The following is a 12,932-nucleotide window of genomic DNA, read 5'->3' on the forward strand; positions in this document are numbered from 1 at the left end:
TTCCGCCCTGTACCCTACCCTTTAAGTTAAAAAAAAATATTTTTTAACAAAATATCCTTTAAACTACTAATCATTAAAAGTCACAAGTCACAAATTTCACGGTGGTAGTGTTAAAAATGAGAGCCAAACGCCTCCCCCCTCAGCCTGTTTAGGGATAATGCAAAGATTTGGGGCTATCGTATAAAAAGTAGGAAATAATCAAGATATTAAAAAAAAATTCAAAACTATGTTTTGTTTAAAGGGACTCTAAGCATAATTTGAAATGACCCTTCATGCACTGATTGCAACGGTACCCTTGAAACCTTTTCTTGAGACCACAATTGTGAATAATCAGTTTTCAAAGTCATACACATTGATATATGATTCATAATTTTTCAGACTAAGCTTTTAAAGGTACCATTGTGAATGTGGCATTGCCATCTTTCCATGAAGGGCTACATTAAATTGTGCATACAGTCCCTTTAATATGATATCTTTCATACAATGAAATAATGCTATTTAGATAAAATATTTCGCCAGAACAAAAAATAGTGAAAATATATATTTTGATGAAATTAAGCAGTTTCCTTCACTTGTCAGCTGTCGTTTAGTAAACAGGGGTATTTCCAGCTGAAACACAGATCCTGGAAAAAATTCAAAATTATTTCTCATTTTTAAATATTCAGGTAGATTTTAAAGGTTCCTTTTTACTGAAGTGATTTTCTGAAGTAGATATTTGAATAGACACTGGTCAGAAGGATTTTAATAGTTTAGTTTTTGAAAATACATAATTTGCCGACTTTACGTACATTTTTGGGAAAGGCCAAACTTTGGCGGGATTTTCTAATCCGGACCAAAATTTAATTGTAAAATAATAAATTTTAGAAAATCCCAAATAAATTATTTAGATTTAAAAGAGCTTGTTTACCCAAAGGTGGAATGTTTCTAAGATTTTGGAAATTTCCAAAAAACCAAGACATTTGGAAAAATTGCCAGATACCCAGGCATTTGGGAAATTTCCCAAATACGAAGGTATTTGAGGGAGGTATATTTTTAAGACTTAAGATTTGGAAATTTCTCAAATACCCAGGCATTTGGGAAATTTCCTAGATACCCTGGCATTTGGGAAATTTCCCAAATGTGAAGGTATTTGACGGAGGTATATTTTTAAGATTTAAGATTTGGAAATTTCTCAAATACACGGGCATTTTGGAAATTCCCATTTTTGACATATTTGATGATTGCTGTTATTCCTTCCTAAAGGTTTAAAGAAGAAAGGTTGCATAACTGGCTGCATCCCTTTTTACCTGAAGTTTTAAAGAAGAAAGGTTGGGATAGTTGGCTCCATCCTTGTTTACCTGGAGGTTTAAAGAAGAAAGGTTAGGATAACTGGCTCCATCCTTGTATACCTGGAGGTTTAAAGAAGAAAGGTTGGGATAGTTGGCTCCATTCTTGTATACCTGAAGTTTTAAAGAAGAAAGGTTGGGATAGTTGGCTCCATTCTCTTATACCTGAAGTTTTAAAGAAGAAAGGTTGGGATAACTGACTCCATCCTTGCTTATTCATTGCTCTAATCCTTACTTCATATTCAGCATCACTTAGTAATCCAGTTAAATCCATTTTATACTCATCCTAGACATAAAATATTATATTTTACCCCAGTATTCTTTACACCTGTTGTGCCCTTGTATTCATTACTTCTTGTTGTGCCCCCATATTCTCTACTTCTTGTTGTGCCCCAATATTTTCTACTTCTTGTTGTGCCCCTGTATTTTCTACTCCTTTTTATGCCCTTGTATTTTTCACACCTTATTGTGCCCTTGTATTCTCTACCCCTTGTTGTGCTCATTAATCACCGTCTCTACTCCTTATTGTGCCCTTGTATTCTCGACCCCTTGTTGTGCCCCTTTATTACCTTCTCTACCCCTTGTTGTGCCCCTATATTACCTTCTCTACCCCTTGTTGTGCCCCTTTATTACCTTCTCTACCCCTTGGTGTGCCCCTATATTACCTTCTCTACCCTTTGTTGTGCCCCTATATTACCTTCTCTACCCCTTGTTGTGCCCCTATATTACCTTCTCTACCCCTTGTTGTGCCCCTTTATTACCTTCTCTACCCCTTGGTGTGCCCCTATATTACCTTCTCTACCCCTTGTTGTGCCCCTATATTACCTTCTCTACCCCTTGTTGTGCCCCTATATTACCTTCTCTATCCCTTCTTGTGCCCCTATATTACCTTCTCTACCCCTTGTTGTGCCCCTATATTACCTTCTCTACCCCTTGTTGTGCCCCTGTATCTGATATTAGAGCTAGATTGTGCCAGGTTCCCTCAGATTCACCAACCTTCTCTCCATTAGCCTTAAAAATGTTCTTTTTTAATTTCTTTACAGGGGCTGTAAACAAAACTTCAAGTAGCTTAATGTGTAATTGTCAATTTCACAACTGTAAATCGTAAACATGTTTCTAAGAAAATAACATCTTAATATTGATTATTATCAATCTTATTAAAAGTTTATGTAGCAGAGAACCCTTCTTCTTTCTTTTTCGTTTCTACGTGTTTTACGTTCATTACGCGGATCAAGGTTAAATGCAAGGATAGTTATTTCAGAGGTGAAAGAATCTTTTGTAGTGCAGTGTACTGTCTCTGGGCGGAAATGTAATCATAAGACGGATGTCACAGCCTGACATGGGATCCATCTTTCACATAAAATATCAATGAAATATTCAGGCCATAGGAAACTATTATGTGAATTATCAAAATTATTAAAATTATATGCTTTCAACCTCCTCTGATACTAAGCAAACACTGATGCATCTATTCTTATTTACAAATTCCGCCCAAAGAGAACTGGTTTCAATATGTACGCAGAGTGTACGCAACTAAAATTAACTATCCTTGAATTATAACCTTGGCGTAGAAAGTCTCTTTAATTAGTTTTATCAAAACAATCCTACAAAGTCTTTATTTTAGTTTTAACAGTTTAAACAATTCTACAAATTTGAAAGAATTGGATTAGATTTATTTTTCGGAGAAATATATAAAGTTATATTCAACTTTAAAGAAAAAACCATGCACAGACTACAGAAGAAAAAATTGTAATCAAATGTTTATTCTGTTTTATTTGTTTGTTTGTTTAGAATATATTTACCCAATAAAGTCCGTCAACTATTTCATTTTCAAATACTATTGCTTCTTTGAAACCCAAATCAAATCAGATACTATTTGAACTACAGATGAACTTTTTCCATTCTTTATATAGGAAAAAGGAAGGAATGCTATACTCTTGTGTCTGTATAGAACGCTCTGGTTAAGAATAGCAATACCTTACTCTTGATTCTGTATAGAACACTCTGGTTAAGAATAGGAAGGAATACCTTACTCTTGAGTTTGTATAGTATACTCTGGTTAAGAATAGGAATACCTTACTCTTGATTCTGTATAGAACACTCTGGTTAAGAATAGGAAGGAATACCTTACTCTTGAGTCTGTATAGTATACTCTGGTCAAGAATAGGAATACCTTACTCTTGAGTCTGTATAGTAACCTCTGGTTAAGAATAGGAATACCTTACTCTTGAGTCTGTATAGAATACTCTGGTTAAGAATAGGAATACCTTACTCTTGTGTCTGTATAGTATAATCTGGTTAAGAATAGCAATACCTTACTCTTGAGTCTGTATAGTATACTCTGGTTAAGAATAGGAATACCTTACTCTTGAGTCTGTACAGTATACTTTGGTTAAGAATAGGAATACCTTACTCTTGAGTCTGTATAGTTTACTCTGGTTAAGAATAGGAATACTTTACTTTTGAGTCTGTATAGTATACTCTGGTTAAGAAAAGGAATACCTTACTCTTGAGTCTGTATAGTATACCCTGGTTAAGAATATGACTACCTTACTCTTGAGTCTGTATAGTATACCCTGGTTAAGAATAGGCATACCTTACTCTTGAGTCTGTATAGTATACTCTGGTTAAGAATAGGAAGGGTGGGTGGAGTCCAAACTCTCCAACTAAGAGTATATTCTGTCTCAGCGTAACTCTGTATGTTGCTTAGTATAACTGGCTGATCAGGTTGGCCTAAAATAAACACAATATTTCTAGAATTAATAAAATCAAAATTCAATAAAATTATTATTTGTTCGGTTTCATAAATTACATTGAATACAAGTAAGGATAAAATTACATCTGCAAGAAGAGTGTAGTGTTACCAAGAAATAATAAACTGATGAATATGGAAACTTTTCATAGATATTTTATCTAATAATGTGGACAAAATATTTAATATTACCAAGTACATAGATATTTTGTCTAATAATGTGGACAAAATATTTAATATTACCAAGTACATAGATATTTTATCTAATAATGTGGACAAAATATTTAATATTACCAAGTACATAGATATTTTAAATCAGATTCCTGTAATTATTATCATAATTATAATAGTTACCATAATTAGATTACTGTAATAATTATGATATTTTAGACAAGTTGATTTTAATTTGTTTCAACATTTCTAAGAGAAGCCAAAAAGAATACTTATGCCTCATATTATTTTTTTATAAAATTAATTACAAAAAATATTTGGGAAAATCTAGCTTTCTCTGTTTTGGAAAATCATTGTTTTTAAGCTTACCTTGAGAGATTTCACCGAGAGAAAATGATGTTGTTCAGATCCTTCTTGAAGGTTTTCAGTTTTTAAGTATTTCCCATCTTTAAACCAGGAAACCTAGACAGTATATTTTTTGAGAACTAAAGAAATTCATGGAATGAACACAATTTGTAGTGAACGATGGACGATGGACGAACAACTTGGATAGTTCAGAGAAATGAAAAAACTATAGTTTCTTTTTAAAACAAATGAATAATATAATAATTGTTGTCATGTCATGATCGTACAAGATATTTACCATTTTCAAACCATGAACATAGACAATATTGTATATAAAGAAATCTTCACAATATGATGTATTATGGTTCTAGGTTCTTAAATCTAGATTTTTACCAACTTTAAACCAGGAACCTTGACACCCTGATGTATTATGTATAATGTATCAAGGTTCTCAAATCTAGATATTTACCATCTGTAAACCTAGAGACCTTGACAATATTGTATATATAGTATCTAGGTTCTTAAATCTAGATATTTACCATCTGTAAACCTATAGAGACCTTTACAATATTGTATATATAGTATCTAGGTTCTTAAATCTAGATATTTACCAGCTTTAACCCTATTCCCGCTGGGGGGGTCAATTTGACCCGGTAAATATTTAAAGCTAGTGGTATTTAACGGATTCAAGACTGTAAATATTTAAAGCTAGTGGTATTTAACGGATTCAAGACTGTAAATATTTAAAGCTAGTNCCCCCCGCCCCCCACCGACTTTAAATCTGATAAAAGGTTGTGTTTGTATTATAATAATGATATTATATATATTTGTATAAGAACTTAATTATATAGTTCTTGCATGCTGGGATAAATTAATTATTTATGAATAATAAATCGAATTTGACTTAGACTGTGATTACGTTATTAATGGGAGCCTAGTTTCAGGTTTATATTATAATTATAATTCAGTTATTATTAGAAACCATCTGGCAAAAAGTGAGAGATAAAAATTTTTGAAGAGCATTGATTACATTGTTAATCTTTAATTAAATTCTATGTTTCTGTAAGCACTTGAAAGGATAATGCCTGATTGAATGTTATATTTTTAAAGTAAAAAAATGAAAAGCTCCTAATTCTGTTAATCAAGCCTTTCAAAGATGCTCCCAAGGACAGTTCCTCATTCCAAAAAGGAATTGAGTCTTTGCCATAAACTCTGCTTTTCTAAACCCTATATCTTTGGATTCCAATGTCGTAGACCTTAGATATTTCAAACTTTGAATTCTATTAGATCAAATAATATATCTTAGCTGGTGGATTAGCATCTACGGAGCAGACCAAAGAAAATATTACCTTAGCTGGTGGATTAGCATTTATGGAGCAGGCCAAAGAAAATATTTTTTCCGTATTTTCTCTTTGAAACTTCCTCTGTAGTTTTATTATGGGTTTATCTAAAACGAATTTATCGGAGATTATTTTCTCAAATATTCAATTATATCCATCATTATTTCAGGAGTATAAAAAGATAATATTTTGGATGAAAGTTGATCAAAGACTTCTAGAGAATATTCAAGTTTAGAATATAATATCATATTTACTGTCTACTCAATGAAATATATGACTAGGATTAACTAAACTTAAACTTGGCAACTATATGGGACATGATATAAGTTTAAACTATTAACAACAATTAAAACTATTTTTCTTTAAAACTTTGATTTGATCTAAAAGATGTATTACTTACACAAGATAAGTACAGATACTGTATCTGTACTCTGTCCCTCTGAACTTCTAGCTGTACATGTGTACAACCCAGCATTATCTTTCTTAACTTCATGTACAACTAGAGTTGCACCTGTACCAATACTGCTTCCTGGACCCTGCAGAACAAAAATTATATCTCATTAACATTATTTTTTATCTATATTGTATATTGTACACATAAAGTACAGTTTATCCGTTGTACAGTAAATTAAAACTTAATTAGACTTAATTAGGTACAAGGTATCCATGTAAAAGGATACAGTATATAAAAAAATGTTTAGACAGTGTACAGTAAGTGCAGGGTATCCTTGTACACTGTTTAGTATATACTAATCTGTTTAGACCAGTGTACAGTAGGTGCAGAGTATCCATGTACACTGTTTAGTATATAATAATCTGTTATGACCAGGTACAGTAGGTACATGGTGTTTGCATGTACAGTGTTCAGTATTTACTAACCTGCGTAATCCAGTTTACATTAGGTACAGTACATGGTATATTATAACTTATCTAAACCAGTGTACAGTAGATACAGGGTATCCATGTACACTCTACTTTAAATAATATCCTGTTTAGATCGGTGTACAGGGTATGCATGTACACTGTATTACATTATATACTAACCTGTTTAGACCAGTGTACAGTAGGTATAGGGTATCCATGTACAGTACAAGAAAGTTTTAATCTCTCTCCCTCTGTCAGGTTCAAAGTCTTGGCTCCGATAATATGTGCTCTGGGAGGAACTAAATATATTAGTTTTAAACTAAAATATAAACAAACCTTTACTAATATCTGAGTACACTTAAGAAATATACTGTACACTTGACTCGATCGATCATTCATGTATCTTTAACCCTTTTTAGATTATTAAGTTCGGACTAAACCAAATACATAAACATTCATGTATCTTTAACACTTTTAAGATAATTAAGTTTGGACTAAACCAAATACATAAACATTCATGTATCTTTATTCCTTTTAGATTATTAAGTTTGGACTAAACCAAATACTAAACTATACATGAAGATTTATGTAATGTTAACCCTTTTAGATTATTAAGTTGAGACTAGACAAAATACTAAAGGAAAGTTTTAAATAAGTTGCTTAGCTTGTTGATATTTTATATACCTACAGTACTTCAATTAGCAATAACTAAGTAAGTTTTTCTAAGAATTTTAAGGTTCTTGTGCACCTGCACAAAATATATATTCTACTATTTCATAAAAATAATGTTGAATAATTACTTTAAAAGTTTAGTTTTGTTAAACCATGTAAAATTTGTCTCTTGAGAAAAATATTAGAAAAGAACTAATTAAAAGCAGATAGTTCAGGTATTTCAAAATGATTAAATATATTTGGTAAAAGTATTATTCTACATAAATTTATTCTATACATCTTAAAAAAAACTTTCGCTTTTATTAGAATGATTAACTTGGATGAAAAAAAATTTATCAGAAAGGGAAATATCCTAAAATATGATTGATGTACAAAAATGTATTTATCCAATCCAATAGGTTAGGCATGTAAAGGAAATATATGTTATCCAAAAATACCAATATTTTTAACTTTTCGCATTATTATCTACAATAATTCGAATAGAAATAAGTTTACACTGTCTGTATTAGTAACAGAGAGTTCCGTTAAACATGAAAGTTGAGAGACGACATAAAGATCGTCTTTGTACCTGGTCTAAACCTTCCTATCTGTTGAGAGACGACATAAAGATCGTCTTTGTACCTGGTCTAAACCTTCCTATCTGTTGAGAGACGACATAAAGATCGTCTTTGTACCTGGTCTAAACCTTCCTATCTGTTGAGAGACGACATAAAGATCGTCTTTGTACCTGGTCAACACCTTCCTATCTGTTTTTGTTTTAGAAAGGAGAAATAAATTGGACTATTAAAAAAAATTGACTTTCTGGCAGCAGGAATTTTGGAAATTTTATTTCAAAATTCGGGTCCAATAAATGCTGCAAACTATTTCGTGGATCTAGGACGATCTCTTAGTTGTCTTTCAAGTTCTCAACTGTCATGTTTTGTGTGACAATAAACTTTAAGCCTGAACCGATTTGCCTCATTTTTTACCTAATATTTGCAGCGTATGGTTTAGATGTTGAGGATTAGATTTAAGATTAAGAGTACAGGAGACTTCACCTCGATCCTCTACTCTTATATTTTCTATTCTAAGAATAATTTAAACCTTAAATGAATTTATTATACAACTGTGTTTACACTCTAGATAAGAGATTCACAGCAGTATTCTAGAATTCTATATCTGATCCATAATCTCGAAGAACATGTCATTTTTAGCTTGCTAAGTATTTAATTTATAATAATTCATTCTTGACCAGACAAAGCTTTCATGGGCACTGCATGTGAATAAAACCTTCCCATTTCAAATTTAAATTTACAATTTGTGTCTATACAGACAATACAGACTCTTTGATTACCTCAATTCTTTTCCATCTTCAAGGACTTGAATACGATCCTCTCCTAATACCTAAAAGCAAACTGGAGTTCAGACGTCTTGGTTTGATTTCCCGTTTTAAAAGAATTTCGAACCATCAAAAGTTTTGCGGTTTGTATGAGTTATTAATCAGTTTTCTTTTGTACTGCCTCTGGACGGTAATGTAAACACAAGACGGATGTCACAGCCTGACATGGGATTCATCTTTTACATAAAAAATCAATAAATCAATGAAATATGCTGGTCAAAAGAAACTATTATGTTAACTATCAAAATTTTCAAAATTCAATGCCTTTTATCCTCCTCGGATACTAAACAAACAATGATGCATTTATTCTTGTTTACAAATTTCGCCCAGAGATAACTGGTTTCAATATGTACGCAAAGTATACGCAACTGCAATTAACTGTCCTTGCATTATAACCTTGAATTGAATCAACAATTCTAAATTTGTGCCTCAGAATTAGTACATAATTCTGATTATGATGAAGAAAAACTCGTAAATCCAGGATTAAACAAAAGTGGCAAGATTTTATCAAATTATTTACATTAAAAATCCACCAGAAGAACGGGTTTTTGCAATATAGCAGGAGCGATTAATAAGTTTAAAAAATCATAATAAAGGTTTAGAGGTGTTTCAGTTCGAATAGTGAATAAAGTATACAATCCTTGTGATCTAGATGTTATAAAAACTGAATAAAAGATATTCAAACCTTGACATTTCCTGCAGAAACCAGCTTACCCGCCCAGCTCCAGGTTATAACAGAACTACCTGAATATCAACAAATATGTCCTTGAGTGTAAATTATTGAGTGATATTTTTGTTGTTAATCTTAAACTTTAGTATGACATATAATATTTTTCTAAATGAACATATAATGACAGGGGGAATAATATTACCTTTGAACACTATATGACAAGGAAATAATAATATCTAGGAACACTGAATGCCAGGGGAATAATTTTACTTTGGAACACTGTATGACAGGGGAATAATATTACCTGGGAACACTGTATGACAGGGGAATGATATTACCTTGGAACACTGTATGACAGGGGAATAATATTACCTTGGAACACTGTATGACAGGGGAATAATAATACCTTGGAACAGTGTATGACAAGGAAATAATGTTACCTTGAAACACTATGACAGGGGAATAATATTACCTTGGAACACTGTATGACTGGGGAATAATATTACCTTGAAACACTGTATGACAGGGGAATAATATTACCTTGGAACACTGTATGACAGGGGAATAATATTACCTTGGAACACTGTATGACAGAGGAATAATATTACCTTGGAACACTGTATGACTGGGGAATAATATTACCTTGAAACACTGTATGACAGGGGAATAATATTACCTTGGAACACTGTATGACAGGGGAATAATATTACCTTGGAACACTGTATGACAGAGGAATAATATTACCTTGGAACACTGTATGACAGGGGAAAATAACAGTTTCCCCCTCCTTGAGCCTGAATTCTGCAGATGATGAAATAATTCTTCCTTCTTGCATTTCTTCTTCTTCTTCTTCTTGTTCTCCTCTTCTCCATCTTGTTTTATCTTCTCCAACTAAACAATATTCAGAAGATAAAGTTGATGTTATTGTTATTATATATTATTAGGGAAGGAAGATTGTCCAACAAATGTAAACCTAGCCTTTTTAATTATAACGCAATGCCTCTACTTTTAGGGTGCTAGGGAACCTCCTTCCTCTTTGCGCCTCTGTCCAATCACTCATGATAGCAAACCTGATTGTTTTAATTTGTGTCATAAACTTTTTAAACTTTTCCTTTTGGTTAATTTAGGTTTTATTATATTCTCAACTGAAGTGTTGCAGAAAATCCATAAAGTCTACTCAGCAAATATTTACCAATCAGCAAAATAAATGGTTAAACGGAATTTGCATTAATTTTTAAAGAAAATTTATGTTTCTGTTTTGAAATTTGAATTTATGTAGTTTTGGATAAAGAGATTGTTTTTAGAAACCTATATTTTGAAACTAAAACATTATAATCTTAATGATTGTAAAAATATTGATTACTAGCATAATTGTTCATATGTTTAATTACCATCTTTGAATATGTATATATGTACATTATACATGAATATATAAATATATACATGCATATTGTACACACAAATGAATCAATATACCTACTTCCATTATACAAGGATATTAGTTTTAATTAGAAGAGTAAACAGAACTAATTAATGAACTAATTGATGATGTATATATGCTGACAATGCATAGAGAAAAGATAAAATGTTTATATAAATGTATGTATATATTTCAGTTTTTAACTTCACATTTTTTATTAAAAAAGAATTATACTAAACATAATGTTTCACGCCTATCATGACGATCCTCAGTAGTTACAATTCTTTAAACAATTTTATATTATAATATTTTTGCAACTCAAGAAAACTGTACACTGTGCATAGGTACACTGTACAAGTACAGTGCACAGTGGACTAAATATTGTATGTGTTCGATCATGATGAGAATTTATATTATTATATATATTACAGTTTTTAAACTTCACATTTTATAAAAAAATGAATTATACTAATTATAATGTTACATAGACTCTTCTTGCTCGCATGACGATCCTCAGTAGTCAAAATTCTTTGAACAATTCTATTATATATATATTTCTATGATAAATGATCGAGAATACATACATATATATTCCTAACCAACACATATCTGTAATAGGAATTTTAAAGACACAATCTTTATAAAATTGTTGGAAAAGTTTTAATCAGATTTAATGTGCAACATTTTTAATATTAAATGTCTTAAAACTTGTGTCTAAGATTTAATCTTAGCTTTGTAAAACTTTGAAGTTAAATCAAAAAGTTTCAACTGAGTAACAGTTTTGTTCTTTGCAAGGTTTTTTAAAAATCACATTAAATTTAAATTGATTAGTTTTACAGTGTTTATTTAGAAAATTGTAATCAAATGTAGAGTATTTTCCTAATATTTTGAAACATCTATTTCATTTGTTATTTAGTTTTAGTTTTCTGATTTTAGGAAATATTGTAACAAAAATATGTTTTAATTTTAGATAATATTATTGTAAATATGGTACCTGATTGAGAAAGGAAAATGCAGAGAATTAAAAGTATCTTAAAGTGTTCATCAGTCATCTTAATAATTCAAGAATCACTCGGGTACACTTTCTTATAGTTTCATTTATTCACTGGAGTACACTTTTAGTTTTGTCATATTCACTGGAGTTCACTCTTAGTTTTGTCCTATTAACTGGAGTACACTTTCTTTCAGATAAGTTTATTAACTAGAGTCCACTTTTCTTTATTTTTGTGCATTCTAGAATACACTTACTTTAATTTTAGTTTAATCACTCGAGTACACTTTTATTTATTTTTGTGTATTCTTGAGTTCACTTAATTTGAGTTTAGTTCAATCACTCGAGTACACTTTTCTTTATTTTTGTGTATTCTAGATTACACTTACTTTGATTTTAGTTTAATCACTAGAGTACACTTTTATTTATTTTTGTGTATTCTAGAGTACACTTACTTTTAGTTTAGTTCAATCACTAGAGTACACTTTTATTTATTTTTGTGTATTCTAGAGTGCAGTTACTTTGAGTTTAGTTTAATCACTAGAGTACACTTTTCTTTTAGTTTAGTTTAATCATTAGAGTACATTTACTTCTAGTTTAGTTTATTCACTAGAGTACATTTACTTCTAGTTTAGTTTATTCACTAGAGTACATTTACTTTGAGTTTAGTTTAATCATTTTAGACCACTTACGTTTAGTTTAGTTTATTCACTAGAGTACACTTATTTTTAGTTTAGTTTATTCACTAGAGTACATTTACTTTTAGTTTAGTTTATTCACTATAGACTACACTTACTTTTAGTTTAGTTTATTCACTAGAGTACATTTACTTTTAGTTTAGTTTATTCACTATAGACTACACTTACTTTTAGTTTAGTTTATTTACTAGAGCACACTTATTTTTAATTTAGATTATTCACTAGAGTACATTTACTTTTAGTTTAGTTTATTCACTAGAGTACACTTATTTTTAGTTTAGATTATTCACTAGAGTACATTTACTT

At 30.8% G+C, this 12,932-nt stretch overlaps 1 protein-coding gene across 1 annotated transcript; it reads right to left on the reverse strand.

Annotated features, from left to right (window-relative positions):
* Positions 1-269: 269 nt before the first annotated feature.
* LOC111701585 (neuronal growth regulator 1) lies at positions 270-12,673 on the reverse strand. Its single transcript, XM_023472931.1, has 13 exons — positions 11,932-12,673; positions 10,262-10,408; positions 9,533-9,591; positions 8,803-8,852; positions 8,438-8,535; positions 6,978-7,096; positions 6,334-6,469; positions 5,943-6,040; positions 4,618-4,710; positions 3,452-3,478; positions 2,247-2,336; positions 1,491-1,611; positions 270-623 (listed from the first exon to the last, which is right to left on the reverse strand). Exons 1-13 carry the CDS (start codon positions 11,987-11,989, stop codon positions 499-501), a joined length of 1,221 nt encoding a protein of 406 aa, XP_023328699.1. The 5' UTR covers positions 11,990-12,673; the 3' UTR covers positions 270-498.
* Between the last annotated feature and the right edge of the window lie 259 nt (positions 12,674-12,932).

Source organism: Eurytemora carolleeae, unplaced genomic scaffold, assembly GCF_000591075.1.
Source record: "Eurytemora carolleeae unplaced genomic scaffold, Eaff_2.0 scaffold432, whole genome shotgun sequence".
NCBI classification, from domain to species: Eukaryota; Metazoa; Arthropoda; class Copepoda; order Calanoida; family Temoridae; genus Eurytemora; species Eurytemora carolleeae.

Excerpts from the sequence above, each read along its gene's own strand:
- LOC111701585 (XM_023472931.1), bottom strand. The coding sequence starts at position 11,989 with ATGACTGATGAACACTTTAAGATACTTTTAATTCTCTGCATTTTCCTT. Across the intron at positions 9,592-10,261 it reads CTGTCATACAGTGTTCCAAG|GTAGTTCTGTTATAACCTGG; the intron begins GTAATATTATTC and ends GTTGATATTCAG. Across the intron at positions 7,097-8,437 it reads CCATACGCTGCAAATATTAG|TTCCTCCCAGAGCACATATT; the intron begins GTAAAAAATGAG and ends TAATATATTTAG.